Source organism: Jatropha curcas, chromosome 1 (assembly GCF_041381405.1).
Source record: "Jatropha curcas cultivar XTBG-Jc1 chromosome 1, XTBG_Jcur_1.0, whole genome shotgun sequence".
Classification (NCBI taxonomy): domain Eukaryota; kingdom Viridiplantae; phylum Streptophyta; class Magnoliopsida; order Malpighiales; family Euphorbiaceae; genus Jatropha; species Jatropha curcas.
The window spans coordinates 25,517,480-25,533,372 of record NC_143151.1 but is presented as its reverse complement, the minus strand read 5'-3'; the positions used below and the strand labels follow the sequence as shown (position 1 = coordinate 25,533,372).

The following is a 15,893-nucleotide window of genomic DNA, read 5'->3' as shown; positions in this document are numbered from 1 at the left end:
TTTTAAAAATAATATTATTTTCAGATATGGGGTATCGAATAGTATAGTCACAGATAATGACAAACAATTTGATTCATTTCATTTTTGCCAATTTTGTGAAAATTATAAGATTATGTTATGCTTTACATTTGTGGCACATCCACAACAAAAGTAAATAATAGAATCCTTTTGCAGGGACTCAAAAAGAGATTAGATGAAGAAAAAGGCAATTGGGCAAGCAAATTAAATAGTGTGTTATGGGCATACCGAACAACAACACAAAAGTCTAAATGAGAAACACCATTTTCCTTAGTTTATGCAGTTGAAGTGGTAATACCAATAGAAATTGACATGGCAAGCACTCGCACCGTACACTATAATGTAGAAGAAAATGGATGCAATTTAAAAATAGCTTTGGATATCTTAGAAGAGCGTCGACAAGATGCAAGTATTTCAGTGGAAGCATGCAAGATGCAAATGATGAAGTTCTACAATAAAAGAGTAAAAGTCAGAAACTTCAAAATTGGAGACTTAATCCTTTAAAAAGTTGAGATCACATAAGGATCAGCTAGAGTGGGTAAATTAGGGTCGAACTGGGAAGAACCCTATAAAATAACACAAAAAATAGGTCTGAGCAAATGTAGAATAAGAAAATTAGACGGGCGAGAAATGCCCCAAATATGGAATGTAGAAATCCTTCGAAGGTATTATGTATAATGATGTTCAGATGAAAGTCAGTTTTTTTCACCTAAGTATTGGGATCTTAGGATAATGGATGTAAAGGGGAAAGCTCAGGGGAGCTTGTATTATAGAATGATATTGACAAAAAGGTGTTTCTTGACTTTTCACGAAAAAAATAAAAAGAGATTGTTTTGCTTGCTCATCTCAATTCAAACAATAACAAAATATAATAGCAAAATAATCTAAAAGTGATGTGTACAAGAATGAAAATGGTGAGCCTAAGTAAGCTTAGGGATAAAATGAGTTAAGGAACCCAAAATTAAAGGCCTTAGAGAAATTTGAAAGATCTTTTCATTAATTGAAAAAAGTTATATACATAAAAAAAAAAAAACCAATTAATTTGGGCGAACATCACTATTTTCTTGATTAATTAGAATTTGCTCTTGATTTTGTTTAAGAGGAATGTTTGAAGGATCTTCAGATGGAGCAGTAAGAGGAAAATCAATGATGAAATCAAAATCATCATCTGGATACCGAGTTTGAAGAGAAACAATAACTCATTCTTGAAAGCTATCAACAGTATCGACCAAATTATTGATAGCATCATCTGCTTCTTTCCGAGCAAGGGTCAAGTTGCCTTTCAATTGCTCACATTGCTACTTTATATAAATCAAAAAGGAAAAAAAAAAAAATTCACAATTAGTACCAATGTTCACTGCTTTCAAATGGACAATTCAAAAAGATGGTGTGATGGAATAGGCATTTGTGGAATAACTTTGTATTTTTTTTTAAAAAAAAGTTTGAAATTGATAGTTTAATTAACAAATACGTAAACATAATTGATTTCATACTTATGCACTGAAATATTTTCATTTGTTTGATTTTCACTTTATTTATTGGATTGTCTTTTGTTTTTTCATAAAAAATGGAAAACTCTATGCATGAAAGAGTTACATCAAAATCAATATTAATCATTTCTATGGTTTGTTTTAAAAGTTATTTGTTAGTTATAATTTTTGTCTCTGAATTGATAGGTTAAATATCTATATTTTTCTAGTTCAACTAGTTCATATAAAATTTGTATAAAATATTTCGTGCGATACAGCATTACTTAAATATTTATAAATTTATTTGTTAATATCAAGTAACATTTTAAGTATTTAAATTAGAACACATAAAAAGTTTAAAAATAAAAAGTAAAACGAGGAAAAAGGTTGTCCATTCAACGTTCAATTCACCAACATAAACCTTAAACGAGATCGTAAACATGTAATGATAATGTCGAGCAACCACAACATAAACCTTAAATGAGGACTTTTGATTCAACGCATTCATATAGTTAATATATAGTTGTGCGGTAAAGATTTTAATCAGCAGCTAACAGGAGTTCTAATCACCTACTGATTCTTCAGCTATAATTTGGAATTTTTTTATACCAGCTAGAAACTGATTTTTATATATTTGAACTTCATTATCTTGTAAAAATAATTACTAGTAATTTCTTTCAAATTAATATTTTTACTTATATAATACTTTAAATGAAAAATATATTCAACTTAAAGTTTTTTTTTTTTTAAAAATACATAATACAACATAATATATAAAAACAACTACAACCTTAATGGTTATTTAACATATTAATAGTAATCGCTATCAAGATTTTACGAAATATTAATATTCATTAGTTAACTGCTATCAGCTATTAACTATCAACTATTAATTTTTAACCATCAATTGGTATGAACAACAAAATCAAATAGGTATTATTGTGCCGTTAAACATACAAATTTAGCTAAAATTGCGCTCGTCGCTGAGCTGGTAGCACGACGTGTGTTTTCAAATCCATGATGAAAAAGAAAAATGGAAGAAGCAACAAATGAGACAATACCATGTATAAAAATAGAAGGTGCACAAAAATAATTACCAACTCATATATATAAATCACAATAATCCAAATATAAGATCTATATCTACAACATTCTATTATTCTTTTTTTTAGAAAGTTAAGTTTTTTTCTTTATTTTTCTGTATTTTGATTGACCAATTTTTCAATTTTTTAATTTAATATATAATACTGATAACTGATGATAATTTTTAAAACTTAATCTAAACATCTAATTTAATTCAATTAAAACTTATTTTAATTGAACACGGTATTATATATAACTCTCTACCTCCTTTTAACGTAATTCACAAGTTTATTTATTATCTATTCTATTAATTTAGAATAACTCTTCTTCTGGTACATGATCAACTATGAGTATTGATAGCCCGAATCTGACCTGCCATGTAAGTGAATTTCTTTTTATTCCATTTTTTTTTTTGGCAACAGTTGCACATATTTACATAGTTAGCTCTTTATAATTTTTGTTTATTTTTTCTTACTGATCTTTTATATGACTTAAATGAAGGGTTTAAAGCAGGTGATATGAAGGTATTGTCCATTGTATAAATCCATTCTGATGCGCATGCAGCATGCGTGTCTGCTCATGTTCAACCGACTCGTATGGAATGTTATCTTATTATATCGTCAACTATGATGTTCATGGTTATTTTTATTATTATTAGCTTTTTTATGACTGTGTACTGCACATTGATTTTGTTTATTATATATTCGTTTAATTTTTTTATTATAAATTCTTATTTAGATTAAAATAAATATAATGAATATTTTTTTAACATATCTTACAATATAACATCTAATTGAAAAAAAAAACAATATTTTTACTTCTCTGTTTGGTAAAAAAATATAATTTTATTATTAATTAATTATATAAAATAACTAAAAATTTGCATCTACCATATTACAAAATATTTTATAATTAAGCGATGCTATAACATTAATCTAATAAATCAAGACTTGCTCTATGTAACGACAATATAAAATATAATTTGATCTTCACATGAATTGTTTTTATCAAATAAGGTTAAGCTGAAATTTTGTTAATAATATGTAATATTTTGGACTTCATGTGTTTTACACAAAATTCAAAAATAAATTGCTTAAAGTTCTGATTCCATATAAGGATCATTGTGTAAACAACAATATTGGTAATAGAAGATCAATTTTCAAGTTTATAGATAGATATAAATGAGATTAAATTCAAAAATTTTAAAGTCATATATATTTATTTAAAAACTATTTTAAAAAATTACAATTTCAAAGTTCTAAATTATCTTTATATCTATTTTAAAATTATTTTTAAAAAAATACATCAATTAAATCATAGAAAATTAAATGAAATTTGATAAATTTCAAAAAAAAAGTAAAATAAATATTGAATAAGGAGAGAGCTCTTGAATTTTCTCTTTATGTCATCTTTAATATATAAAAACTGAAAATAAAAATTATAGCAAATATGCCTAAATAGCCATTTTTTTGTTAATTCAAACTTTTACGGTCTATTTTTTTCAAAAAGATTTCATTAGACTAAAAAAAGAAAAACTTTCTTATTTGATATATTAGTCAAATATTATAATTCAATAATTAGATTATTTTTGTTAAATTAAAATTACAAAAAATTTTAAAATACAATAATGTGTAAATAATACAAATAAGTCTAAATCAAAGAGAAATAATATATTTAAAAAATTCTATTTTAATTTCATTGTATTTAATTAATAGACTCTAATAGTAAATTATTTAATATTTTAAAAAATTCAGAATATAATAAATTAAAAGAATTTAGTTTTATTTTCAATACTTAAATTAAGGTTTTCAATTTACCTCATAGAAAACAATATCACATGAGAATTTATAATCAATAACATAAAAATCTATTAATTATAAAAATTATTGGATAGCAATACTGTAAAATAAAATAGAGAATATAAAAACACATATATTATCGAATCAAAGTGCAAAGTATTACTAAAATTCAAGAAAATTTTCAGTTGTTTGAAAATTATTAAGAAAATTAACCAATAAGAAATCAGTAATAATTAGTGGATACGGTGAGAGATTTTGTCTGCCAAAACCTCTCATGTCCGTATGAAATATAGGACAAGTTATAACAAGTTTCGTTATAAATAAATATATTTGAAAATTATTAATTATCTGGGCTAATTTCACTTGATCTGCTACTTGTTTCTCTCCTAAAAAATTCTACAGCTATTACATAGGATTTGTTATTTGGTATAAATCAAATTAGTTTCTACAGATGACATAAGTAAATGGTCATTTGATTTATATATTATTATTTATATATTTTTCTATGCTTCTTATAGTAACACTTAAATAAATAAGGATTAAGTATTATTCTTAATCAAAATTTTCAGTTATTTTTATTCGCAAATCAAAAAATTTTTTATAAATAATAATACAATAATATTCTCTCTCCTCCGATTCCTTTTTCAGCCTCCGACCACTTTTCCTTCATTGCTGATTCATAATTTAGCCTTCTTTTGGTTGATTAGTGCACCACGAGAGCATATTGAAGCATCAAAGATTTTGCACCTTTTCTCTTAATTTTCTTCTGCTGGAATAAAAAAAAAAACCCACAATGGGTATATGACCAAATATTGTTTAGCTGATTTCACTGAAATGGCTCAATATATATGAAAATTAATACCATATTTATGATCCTCGCATTGTAGCGAACATTTTGGTAAATCATTTGCTCATTTTGTTGAAGTTCGCAATTTCGGCCAACTTGTGCAGAGGCAGTGATGGCGGCTTCGATGATGGCAAGTCAGTTGTGTCATGATCTGCACATGATCTGCACATTCAAGATCGAGAGGGTACTGAGGTCATTTCACACTCTCTGAATTTTTAATGCACATGACATTCAATATGGAATGCTTAATGGCACTCAATTAGCCAAAAAACAAAAATAATTGTGATATCCAACCGTCTAATACTGAATTCCGATTATTCAAATATATATGCTTCACTTGATTGTAAAATTATAATTGGAAAAGGTTATAAAGTTTTGGATATATTAGTAATATTAGGCCTTGCTATTTTCAGGTCTTATGGAACTTTTGTTCCACCCAAACTTTAGTAGGCTGTTTAGACATTAGTTCAGCTTTTACTATCAAGTCCTCTTACTGGAACGCAATATGGATGCGTCCACACGTTATCAGCTAACGCTAGTCACCTTCCAAGTTCCACGGAACAAGCACCGCCGCAACTGCCAAAACTACCATCACCACCATATACAAGTTGGGCCATTAGAGACTGAGTTATCAAGCAAATGGCGGGTATTTGAATGTGCAGCGTTAAGCAAACAAGGGCAGCGATTCCTGTCTTCTCTTGCCACCGCCACGGCCGCCAGAGGTAACTCAGCAACCAATCGTTCGATCAAGAAATTCGTAGCAGCATCGCCTAAATCTATCGCTCTTGATGCTCTCTCTCGTCTCCTTTCCCCTAACTCCTCGTACTTCCATCTTTCCTCTCTTGCATTCCCTGTGCGCTACTCTCTCTCTCTCTCCCTCTCTCTATCATTTTCTCTTACAATCTCTCTATCTCTATCACTCTCTCTCACAATCAAGCACTTATAGATTTGGGATGCATTGGAGTCTAAGCTGGACTTACATGGAATGCACATACGTTCAGCTTATTTGATAATGTTGCTTTGGTTTGAGGAAATGAAAAACAGATTTAATGGGGGAAATGATGTGATTCCAGCAGAGATTACAGTGGTTTGTGGTTCAGGAAATCATAGCATAGTTAGAGGGGAATCTCCTGTCAAGCGAATGATAAAAAGCATTATGGTTCAAACCAGAAGCCCTATGAGAGTTGATAGGAAAAACCTTGGTTGTTTTATTGCCAAAGGAAAAGTTGTCAAGGAATGGTTGAGCTAACTTTCAATAATGCATCTAGTTTATTTAATTGAATTTGAAATCAACTCATCGGATGTAAAAAAAAAAAAAAAAAAAAGGATATTTCAAATATCATATGAGGTGTCGTTTGAAATCCATTTCAAATGAGTTCTCAAGTACAGTATGAAACAAAGTACTCAACGAGAGGAGTTGATTTGGAAAATCTATGCTATAATATAATTATACATCTCACATTTCAAATCATTGCATCCAAACATTTCAATTTTTCAAGCTGAGATGATTATGGAATGATTAAGGTAACTCTATAACTTACTTTAGTATATATACATAATAGCACATATATATACAGCAAGAAGAATGCACGACAAAAGCTATTATGCACCTGATGTGTACGTCAAGTTGCTCAAGTGCGCGCCTTGCAACTTTAATAACTGTTTAAAACCAAGGCATCCACCTTATATACATCTTTCCAAGATTTTTGTGTGACACTGCTTCGGCAATTAATCGACGAGCTTGACCTTCCACAGCCAGAGGCAAAGAAGGAGCTGCTCCAACACCAACAACTACACCTTGCAGCCTTGATTCAATATTACTAATTGCTCTCTGCAATGCTCAACACACCACCATTTCGACAATAAGATCATTTAGCAAATTTAACCTCAAAACATCCATATGAAACAAGAGCATAATGAATTCAGAAATATTAGCTATATGATTTTCTTGGGCAAGTCAGTACTCAAGATTGTCTACATCCTACAGAATTTGATATACCAATGCCTATAGAAAAATACTAAAGATGTTAACCTGTGCATGCGGGTTTTGAACTTCAACCCCACTCGATTTATGAGATTTTGTCCACTCCACAAGAGGACCATGAATGAAAGTCTCAAGAACACTCATCAAAGTCTCCCTGTGGGTCCTCAGTACTGAAAGTGTGATTTCGCATACCCATAAGATGATGCCCTCACATCCAGTGATGCCCAAGCCATCAATCATGTTCTGCAAGTTATCCAACAGTCATCACAAGTATTGAAAACCAGGTTTGGAAAACCACATGCAACAAGAAATGATCCTAAACTAGAGATCGTGGTGAGATATTATGTTGGATATCTAAAGAATGTAAAAATTGAAGACAATTAGGTAGAACGTCCAGCAATTCATATAAAGTATTTGCATTGTCTCTCACTTGTAAATTATAATCAAATTCTAGCACCACTCAGAAATATATCATACGCAGCTACAGAAATGCAAACACAGATTACCTGGGTTAACCTAAAAGGTACCAGCTCAGGCTTCTCCAACTGCAAGCCTTTATCAAATAGGCAACTGAAATCTACATGAACACAATCACCTGTAGTAGAGTCAAAGAGAATGTTTTCGCCATGCCGGTCTCCTCTAGAGCATTAGCATTGGAAGCTATCATATCTTCATCTACCTTTCAGCGTTTCATCTCGATAAAGTCTATATCCTTGACACGCCTCTTTTCTCCAACCCTCAAGTTCTCAATTGATACATAATCTGATGTTGGTAAACCCACAATACCATCTATCGTTGCCCTCCCTCCAACCTTCTCAGAACCAAGGAGTGAGAGAGTTTCATGAAGGCAATCAATCAAGGAAAGGCAGGGTTCTGGAAAACAGAGAATGTGTATTAGACACTCTGACCTCCAAATATGAGGGGGGCAAGTTCTAGCAATCCGTATGTATGAACTGCAAAAAGCCACCTGGGTAAAGCGAAAAAGAAACATGAATAGAATCTAATGACTTCATTCAAGTCAGTCGCCAAATCAATAAGCTAAGCATAAGACAAAAAAGAATGCCTCACAAGAACAACCAAGATTGCAATTTGTGTTAATCAGAACCAGCTCAGCATCTAACCTTAAGCTCTTGGCTTTTGGTTCTCCGCATTGACCAAGGGAAAATATTCATTAGATCCACAGCAGTTAGCTTTACAACATCATCAGGACAACTAGAGTGCAATGCAGTAAGGCAACCACCCATGGAGGAATCATAAACCACATTTCTGCAATGCAAGCAAAATTTATTTGAGGTAATCACTGAACAAGTTCATTACAAGTTCCCTTCCAGATATGACACAGAAACAAGAATAATAAGGGAGAAACAAATCTAAAACCGGCATACAGCAAAATCAACAACTGCAAAATTAGATACTGGCCTATCATAATCTAGGTCCCTTAAGCTCTTGCACATTTCCCTTAAGCCTCAGAGAATAAGCATTGATGAATTGTTCAGTTCAAGTTCTTGAGAATTAATACTAATATATAGTTAGAACTAAGAAATATAGAGACCAATAAAGCATCACCCCCTAAGATATAAATTATTTTCTGGACGAATGAATCTAAGTCTCATCTTTTTTCTTCATCATAGTGCATTCTGATATAACTTGATTCAGCTTTATGGTATTCCATAAGTTGGCTAGAACCGAAGACATAAAGGCCTTTCAGCAAACAAACTTTAGTAATTATGTAGAAGGACAGTGAAGCAAAGATTATGACATTTATATTGCAGTATTTTTATTATTTGGCTATAGAGCAAACAGCAAACTCAAATTTCAAGTATTTTCCTTTTTTACAATTATTGTGGCAATTTTTTTATACATTAAGCAAATCTGGAAAAGTTTCTTTAACAGATATTCAATTATCAGATAGCATGTCTTTCCTTTTTTTTTTTTCAACTCCTTTTTATTTATATTCATTGTCTTGATTTGGAGAAACATATTATATTAACCCCTCATTATCTTTCTTCTCTGTTAATAAAATTTTCTTCTTTTATAAAACAAAAGTAAATACTCATGCAAATGAAAAGTATAAACTGGCACTGACTGGAAGAAGAGGAATCTCTGTAGAAACTATGGTGCCAATTAGCACCCACCAAAAGTTGGCCATGATGTGCAACACAAATCAAGAAAATACCAATGCCAATAAAGTCTAAATACACACCTGAATATAGGAAGTCCCTCTTTGTCCTCACTTAATAATGCAGCTATTGACTGGATGATATTCTGATGAGGAATGATGTCATAATCAATTACTGACCCAACGATGCGTGCAAAATCAAAACATGCCTTCCACAAAATTTTAACTGTCAGACAAATGTTCCAAACAATAACCTTAACCTATTTCAATTAACCAACTGAAAAACCAGTTTAAGTCCACGCTGACTTGAAGAAGATGAAATGATCAAGTTATAGAAAATTTTCAACCCACCATATGCAAGTCAAGATGTCCATAGCATAAAAGAGAACAGACAGCCGAAACTTTTGACACATTGACGAGTCCTTCCACATATAGAGTTCCTTCAGTTAAACATTTACTAAGAATCTTAATCATCCAAGTTGCAAAAGGCCGCCACCTCTCTTTGCTTGTAATGTTGACCAAGATACCAGGGCCATCCATAGGTTTACTACTTTCCGGAAGATCAGTAAGACATGTAGGGTCACCGTAAACTCTGGTAAAGGACTCACAGAAAACACTTCAAATTTAATCTAGCAAAACTAGACATGCTTGAAGTTTCAGCAGAGATTGATGCCACATGCAAGATATCTGTACACAGATAAAGAAGCATTGACTGTTACATGTATTTCATGTTGATATAATCATTGAAGAATGATCAATGCACCAAATATGCAAGACAGGAGAGGTGGTATTCAATTTTTTCCTATTACAAAGCAGTTTGTATGCCCAAAGCTGTACCACAAGTTAAAGTATCCCAACCATCTGAATGAAATCATTATGCCATCTATTCCCAAAGAAATATTTATGGAAAGTCATTTCTCACCTTCAACAGCTGACATGGTATCAAGGAAAAATTGACAGTATGCATCTCGTGCTCCAGTGCGAAGCAAGGATAATAGAGATCCAACCGTTTCAAAAATCACCTCGTGTCGTGAGCTGAAACATAGTGGTATTCAAATAGATGTTTAGTAACATACAAGCACATCTAGATGTATGGAAAGTCATTTCTCACCTTCAACAGCTGACATGGTATCAAGGAAAAATTGACAGTATGCATCTCGTGCTCCAGTGCGAAGCAAGGATAATAGAGATCCAACCGTTTCAAAAATCACCCCGTGTCGTGAGCTGAAACATAGTGGTATTCAAATAGATGTTTAGTAACATACAAGCACATCTAGATGTATGGTTTGACAAGAAATTGATAAAAGAAAGTTAAAATAAACCATCGCTTTTGCATACTCATGAATGTAGCGCCAAAAGAAGCTATATATATGCCCAAAAGATACGAATCTTAAAACTTGGATTCAAGAAGAAATTTAACCAAAACATCCTTTCCAAAAGCAGTTCGGTAGTTAAGTGAATAATACAAGAAATGTGATCCACACAACTTTTGCAAATTAAGATTTTCAACCTGTTTGCCTAAAGGGAAGAAATTTAGCATTTTCTTATGCACATAACAAGGAGGTCGACATCCTAATATCTGACCAAAATGTCCATAATTTTGTTTTTTCAATCTCAGAAACTAGAATGCTAAGTGGTAAAACCTCGCAGAATTAAAAAAATTGAAATAGATTTCAGCAAATGGAATTTCATTTATAATATCGTTGTGAAAAATAAACTTGCTTCGATTCCTTTTCTTTTTCTGCTCAGAAAATCCATCTCGTTTAATATAATCAAAACATAGTGTTAACTGCAAACCGTATCAAACACTATTTGTAAGAGAAGTTGAAGTCACTTACCAAAATGAAGGTTCTTCAAAGAATGGCAATATCCTACCAATCACCGGCAGTATAGCACTGGCCTTCCCACGGTAAAAGACGCCAGGAAAATTCCTCGCCGTGTGAGAAATTAGCTTTAATATAGCAATAACTTCTCTCTCGCTGGCTGCATTAAAAGCAAATTTCGAACTCAAAAATCCAATTGAAATCCAATAATTTTGTATAAGCTTATCCTTCCATTTAAATTGCGTTTTCATCGTTTCAATGTCTTGGGAATCAAAGGGAAAGTTAGGGTTTACTGACCTGAGGAAGAGGGGACGACATAGGCGTGAAGGAGATTAGGAAGGACAGACCAAAATCTATTAACTAAAGCATCATCGTCGACATTGTTGGGTGGCGTTGAAGAGGTTGCTGCTATGCGTTCTCGAAGTTCGTGTACTAAGCTGGAAAGGTTACTTGCCATTTTCGCTCCCGTTTTTTTCTCTTTACTCCCTAGCTCTCTTCCCTTCCCTCCCAATTTCGAAATGTCGACTTGCTTAAGTTAAGACCGCTCTGTGGAGACGCAGTCGCAGAGTGCTGTTTTTCTCTTAATTGTCATTTTCTATAATGATAATGACTTATGTAGTCCTTGATTTTTAGTCAAATATATTTATAATTTCATTACATATTTTTTTCTAATTTTAAATTTGGATCCAATATTTTATATTCAGAACTCATATTTGATCTTTCACTTTCAAATGAAAAGTGGCGTATTTTCATTCTTTAAAGTATAAAGTTCATTTATTTTCATTTATTTTCATTCTTTAAAGTATAAAGTTCATTTATTTTCATTCCACACTTGCTAACCATCCTTCAGCCTTTACATTATTTGAGGATACAACTCTTGCGCTATGCATGGTCATTTTCTTGCACTTGCATGAGTGCTGTTATGTCAACCAGTAATCTCTCCTCTCCCATGTATGGTTTTGCAAATCTCTTTCATGTGGATGATGATGACTTCATCGAGGATGCTCCACAGGTGGAAGCTCTATGACGTTTCTTTGTTGGAACTGTCGAGCAATGGGCAACCCTCAGGCAGTGAGTGCTCTAAAGGATCTTATACATGCCAAGAAGCCTATGTTTTGTTTCCTCATGGAGACGAAAGTAGCCTCCTCTTATGTTAAAAGGTTAGGTGTGCAATGTGGCTTTTCCTCTTCTTTTTCAGTTGATTGTCGTGGTCTAAGCGGTGGTCTTGCAATTTTTTGGAACAACAGCTTGAATGTTGATCTCTATTCCTACTCTTCGAATCATGTGGATATGCAAATAATACACGGATTACATACATGGCGGATGACGTGTGTATATGGCTTCCCTGAACCTAATAGGAAGTCGGATACTTGGACTCTTCTCAAAACTCTAGCTAGTTAACACAGCCTTCCTTGGCTTTTAATGGGTGATTTTAATAATCTAATTTCTGATGATGAGAAGACAGGGGGTAACCCTTATGAGCTATGTAATCTTGAGGGGTTTCGATAAGCGCTGGAGGTGTGCCGGGTTTTTGATATCGGTATGGTAGGGTACCTGTTAACATGGCAACATGGTCGAGGGCGGAACAAAATCAAGGAGAGGTTAGACCAAATGGTGGCCTCAGATGAGTGGTCTAGAATTTTCCCACATGCTTCAGTCCACAACTTAATTAGCGGCATATCAGACCATTCTCCATTACTGCTTTTATTGGGTACAAATCAACGGACTAAACGGCATGTTAGCTTCAGGTTTGAAAATGCATGGCTTGGAGAGGCTAATCTTGATGAGACTGTTATTCATAATTGGGCCCAAGGTGATGTGATGAGTAAGCTGAATGCATGCAGAGATGGGTTGCGGATTTGGGGACGTGTTATACGTAGCAACTTCCTTAAAGACATTAAATTGCTTAAGACACGGCTTAATGGTCTTCGAGCCCACCAGAGCAGTGATAGTTTAGAGGGATTTTTACTGGTACAAAAGCAGCTTAGTGATCTGCTTCTTAAAGAAGAGCAATACTGGAAACAGAGATAAAAAATATTTTGGCTTGCTCATGGAGACAAAAATACCAGGTCTTTTCACTCCTCAGCTTCTTCACGTAAAAAATTAAATTTCATACCAGGTATCCGTGACTCGAATGGTGTTTGGAAGGAAGAATCGAGGGATAGGCATAATGTGTTTCTAGAATATTTCACTAAATTATTTACAACCACTCCTGCTTTGTAACATCGCTTCCCGGTCCACCCGTTAACTCAAATGAACCGAGCTGAGATGCTACAATCTGGTTGAACCTATGTCCTTTTATGCTAATATCATGTTGTATGCTGATTATGATGTCAAGCTGTTGCTTTTTACATGAGGAAAATATAGATATGTACTTAATATTTTTACAAGACATGATACTAATTTTCAAAATGAAATGGGCCCAACTGTGTGCCCTGTACATGCCATGATAAGGATAGACAGAATCAAAATATCCAAATGAGTAGCTACCCTGAAGACTGAGTCTTCCACAGATGAACTGCAGCAGTTGTAAGCTGATTCTCTACGGTCCAGTCTCGAAACCTACGAGTTAAATAAATAACTCGCTGAGCAAATAATGCTCAGTGGATATCTCAATTTAATAAGAAATAAAACAATAAACATATAAGCACACATATCATTATACTTTCATGATTTTACCTGCTGTTCATGATGCTGTATAAATTTTGCAACTTTTATTAACCATCGTATATACTTTATAAATAATAAATCACATAACTGCATGGCTCCATAAGGTTATAGTGAAACCAAAGTGATAAGAAAAACTGTATGAACTGTATGAAACTGGATGAATACTGTATGGCTGGGCTGTTATGGCCCGTATATAAATCATATCCACTCAACAGCCTGTAGCTGGAGTACCAAACTGTATGGGGCGCAGATCTGCTATCCTATGTCGCGACATAGTCTTATCTACGTGGTTTCTGCCTAACCTTAATGGAGCATATTATGTGTATTGTGATAATACAAGAATTATTTAGAAAATATCTAATGAGGAATAATGCATACCATTGATAATGTATAAAGTAACTTGCATGGAAATACTCTAGCTATTGCACCCGCGATGCAATTCTTACTAATATTTATGTAACTAAATTTTACCATTCAGATTAAGGAAATTCTTAGTTTGAATTAAGTTCACTTAGAAGGTAAAATGCAGTAATAATTTTCGGGTGAATGAATCTACATATGCATTCCAACATCATTTCTAATGTGTTCTTGAAATCTGCCAGACAGCCTGTACATGTTTCACAAATCCTATCATAACTCTTTCTGTATACGTCCAATTTAGGCTATTCTAAATTCTATGGTTAGCTAACATCTTAAGGTACAAAGTTTTCTTCTATCACATCTCTTAATTACGTTGGCAAGGTAGTCACATATTGAGCTCAAGTAGCAACTGCCAGTCTGCCCTGCTGTTGGTTTCCAGCCTGCCCAGTTTATACTATTTTGGTCATATCTCTCAATTTATAACTCCAATTTAGGTGATTCTACATTATATGGTTAGCTAACACATTAGGCTACAAATTTGTCTTCTACCACATCTCTTAATTACGTTGGTACGGTAGTCAAACATTGAGCTCAAGTAGCAACTGTCAGTCTGCCCTGCTGTTGGGTTCCAGCCTGCACAAGTTATACTATTTTGGTCACAGATCTCAATATATAACTCCAATTTAGGTGATTCTTCCTTCTATGGTTAGCTAACACATTAGGCTACAAATTTGTCTTCTACCACATCTCTTAATTACGTTGGTAAGGTAGGCAAATATTTACCGAAATGAGCAACTTCCAGTCCGTCCAGACTGTTGATTTCCAGCCTGCACAGTCTGTACTATTTTGGTCATATCTCTCAATTTATAACTCCAAATTAGGTGATTCAAAAACTCATGGACAGATAAAACATAGAGGAACAAATAACTCTTCTATACCACTTCCTAATTCCATCGTTAAACAGAGTCAAAATCAGGGTGAAGTTTCTGGTCAATGGTCCAACAAACTGGGTTCAGCATGAAATCAATATCTACTTCATTCATTCAATTCATCCCATGCTTTATCACCATTTACAGACCTCTAATTCAACATTCAGCAATATATGTTTTCATTATCAACACACTACACAAGTTTTCATGCAAGAAAATGTGAAAAACTAAAAGAGATATCAAACCTTCAACCAAAAGAGCTTTAAATCCTCTTCTTAGCTTCCTTTTCTTCCAACTTTGAGTTCCCCTCTCCTATACATAATAACTCTTAGAAATCATCTAAAAAATCACAAAAGTATGAAAATCAAGAAGGGCTACTTACTTGGATAGAGTTCTAGGTTGAATTTAGTGTTTAAATCACATGAAAATGGATGGAGAAAGGAAGGAGATGAAGAGAAAGATGAAAGGAGATGAAGAGGAAGATGAAGATGAAGAAGACGTTGAAGATGAAGATGAAGAAAATGAAGAAGGCAAACTGAAATGGAAGTCTCGTGTAGTCCAAATTTATCTTTGATTGTGTGTTAAAAATTACCAAATAGTACCTATATTTTCCATATGTTACATTTTAATACCTAAACTTTATATTTTAGTGCAAGTAAGTCCTACTCCTTATACTTTGATCTTTTTGTGTCATTCAAGTAAGTCCACTTCTTTTACTTATTTAAGTTACATCCCATTCTACCCCACTCTGGATTTAAATGGCTTGAACCGGGTTCTTGTTCGGCTCAACTC

General features: G+C 33.0%; 3 protein-coding genes and 1 long non-coding RNA gene across 8 annotated transcripts; 1 reads left to right on the top strand and 3 right to left on the bottom strand.

The window, feature by feature from the left end:
• Nucleotides 1-4,826: 4,826 nt before the first annotated feature.
• LOC149499230 (serine/threonine-protein kinase ATR-like) lies at nucleotides 4,827-11,738 on the bottom strand. Of its 5 annotated transcripts, XM_089726368.1 has the most exons (12): nucleotides 11,440-11,738; nucleotides 11,158-11,302; nucleotides 10,431-10,543; nucleotides 10,242-10,354; nucleotides 9,671-10,006; nucleotides 9,404-9,528; nucleotides 8,322-8,466; nucleotides 7,707-8,167; nucleotides 7,249-7,443; nucleotides 6,827-7,047; nucleotides 5,232-5,378; nucleotides 4,827-5,138 (listed from the first exon to the last, which is right to left on the bottom strand). In XM_089726368.1, the coding sequence occupies exons 1-4, from the start codon at nucleotides 11,597-11,599 to the stop codon at nucleotides 10,338-10,340; spliced, it is 435 nt and encodes a 144-aa protein (XP_089582494.1). In that variant the 5' UTR covers nucleotides 11,600-11,738; the 3' UTR covers nucleotides 4,827-5,138; nucleotides 5,232-5,378; nucleotides 6,827-7,047; nucleotides 7,249-7,443; nucleotides 7,707-8,167; nucleotides 8,322-8,466; nucleotides 9,404-9,528; nucleotides 9,671-10,006; nucleotides 10,242-10,337. The 5 variants fall into 5 exon arrangements, with proteins under 5 accessions (XP_089582494.1, XP_089582486.1, XP_089582490.1 ...); XM_089726360.1 differs by lacking the exons at nucleotides 10,431-10,543; nucleotides 11,158-11,302; nucleotides 11,440-11,738 and having other exon boundaries at nucleotides 9,404-9,465; nucleotides 10,242-10,417; XM_089726364.1 differs by lacking the exons at nucleotides 10,431-10,543; nucleotides 11,158-11,302; nucleotides 11,440-11,738 and having other exon boundaries at nucleotides 7,707-8,073; nucleotides 10,242-10,414.
• Nucleotides 6,880-7,867, bottom strand: LOC149499231 (serine/threonine-protein kinase ATR-like). Its single transcript, XM_089722391.1, has 4 exons — nucleotides 7,831-7,867; nucleotides 7,707-7,777; nucleotides 7,249-7,443; nucleotides 6,880-7,047 (listed from the first exon to the last, which is right to left on the bottom strand). The coding sequence occupies exons 1-4, from the start codon at nucleotides 7,865-7,867 to the stop codon at nucleotides 6,880-6,882; spliced, it is 471 nt and encodes a 156-aa protein (XP_089578517.1).
• Nucleotides 11,739-12,684: 946 nt separating the features above from the next.
• LOC105638521 (uncharacterized) lies at nucleotides 12,685-13,173 on the top strand. Its single transcript, XM_012222343.1, has one exon. It carries the CDS (start codon nucleotides 12,685-12,687, stop codon nucleotides 13,171-13,173), a length of 489 nt encoding a protein of 162 aa, XP_012077733.1.
• A 296-nt stretch (nucleotides 13,174-13,469) lies between these two features.
• Nucleotides 13,470-15,712, bottom strand: LOC149499229 (uncharacterized). The gene is made up of 3 exons (XR_016322526.1): nucleotides 15,484-15,712; nucleotides 15,347-15,413; nucleotides 13,470-13,704 (listed from the first exon to the last, which is right to left on the bottom strand). It is a non-coding gene; the product is annotated as an uncharacterized LOC149499229 (long non-coding RNA).
• Between the last annotated feature and the right edge of the window lie 181 nt (nucleotides 15,713-15,893).

Excerpts from the sequence above, each read along its gene's own strand:
- LOC149499231 (XM_089722391.1), bottom strand. The coding sequence starts at position 7,867 with ATGATAGCTTCCAATGCTAATGCTCTAGAGGAGACCG. Across the intron at positions 7,778-7,830 it reads TAATGCTCTAGAGGAGACCG|ATTTCAGTTGCCTATTTGAT; the intron begins GCATGGCGAAAA and ends GTGTTCATGTAG. Across the intron at positions 7,048-7,248 it reads TTCAAAACCCGCATGCACAG|AGAGCAATTAGTAATATTGA; the intron begins GTTAACATCTTT and ends TGAGCATTGCAG.
- LOC149499230 (XM_089726356.1), bottom strand. The coding sequence starts at position 9,859 with ATGGATGGCCCTGGTATCTTGGTCAACATTACAAGCAAAGAGAGGTGG. Across the intron at positions 9,529-9,670 it reads GACATCTTGACTTGCATATG|GCATGTTTTGATTTTGCACG; the intron begins GTGGGTTGAAAA and ends ATTTTGTGGAAG. Across the intron at positions 8,467-9,403 it reads GAGGGACTTCCTATATTCAG|AAATGTGGTTTATGATTCCT; the intron begins GTGTGTATTTAG and ends CTTGCATTGCAG.
- LOC105638521 (XM_012222343.1), top strand. The coding sequence starts at position 12,685 with ATGGTAGGGTACCTGTTAACATGGCAACATGGTCGAGGGCGGAACAAA.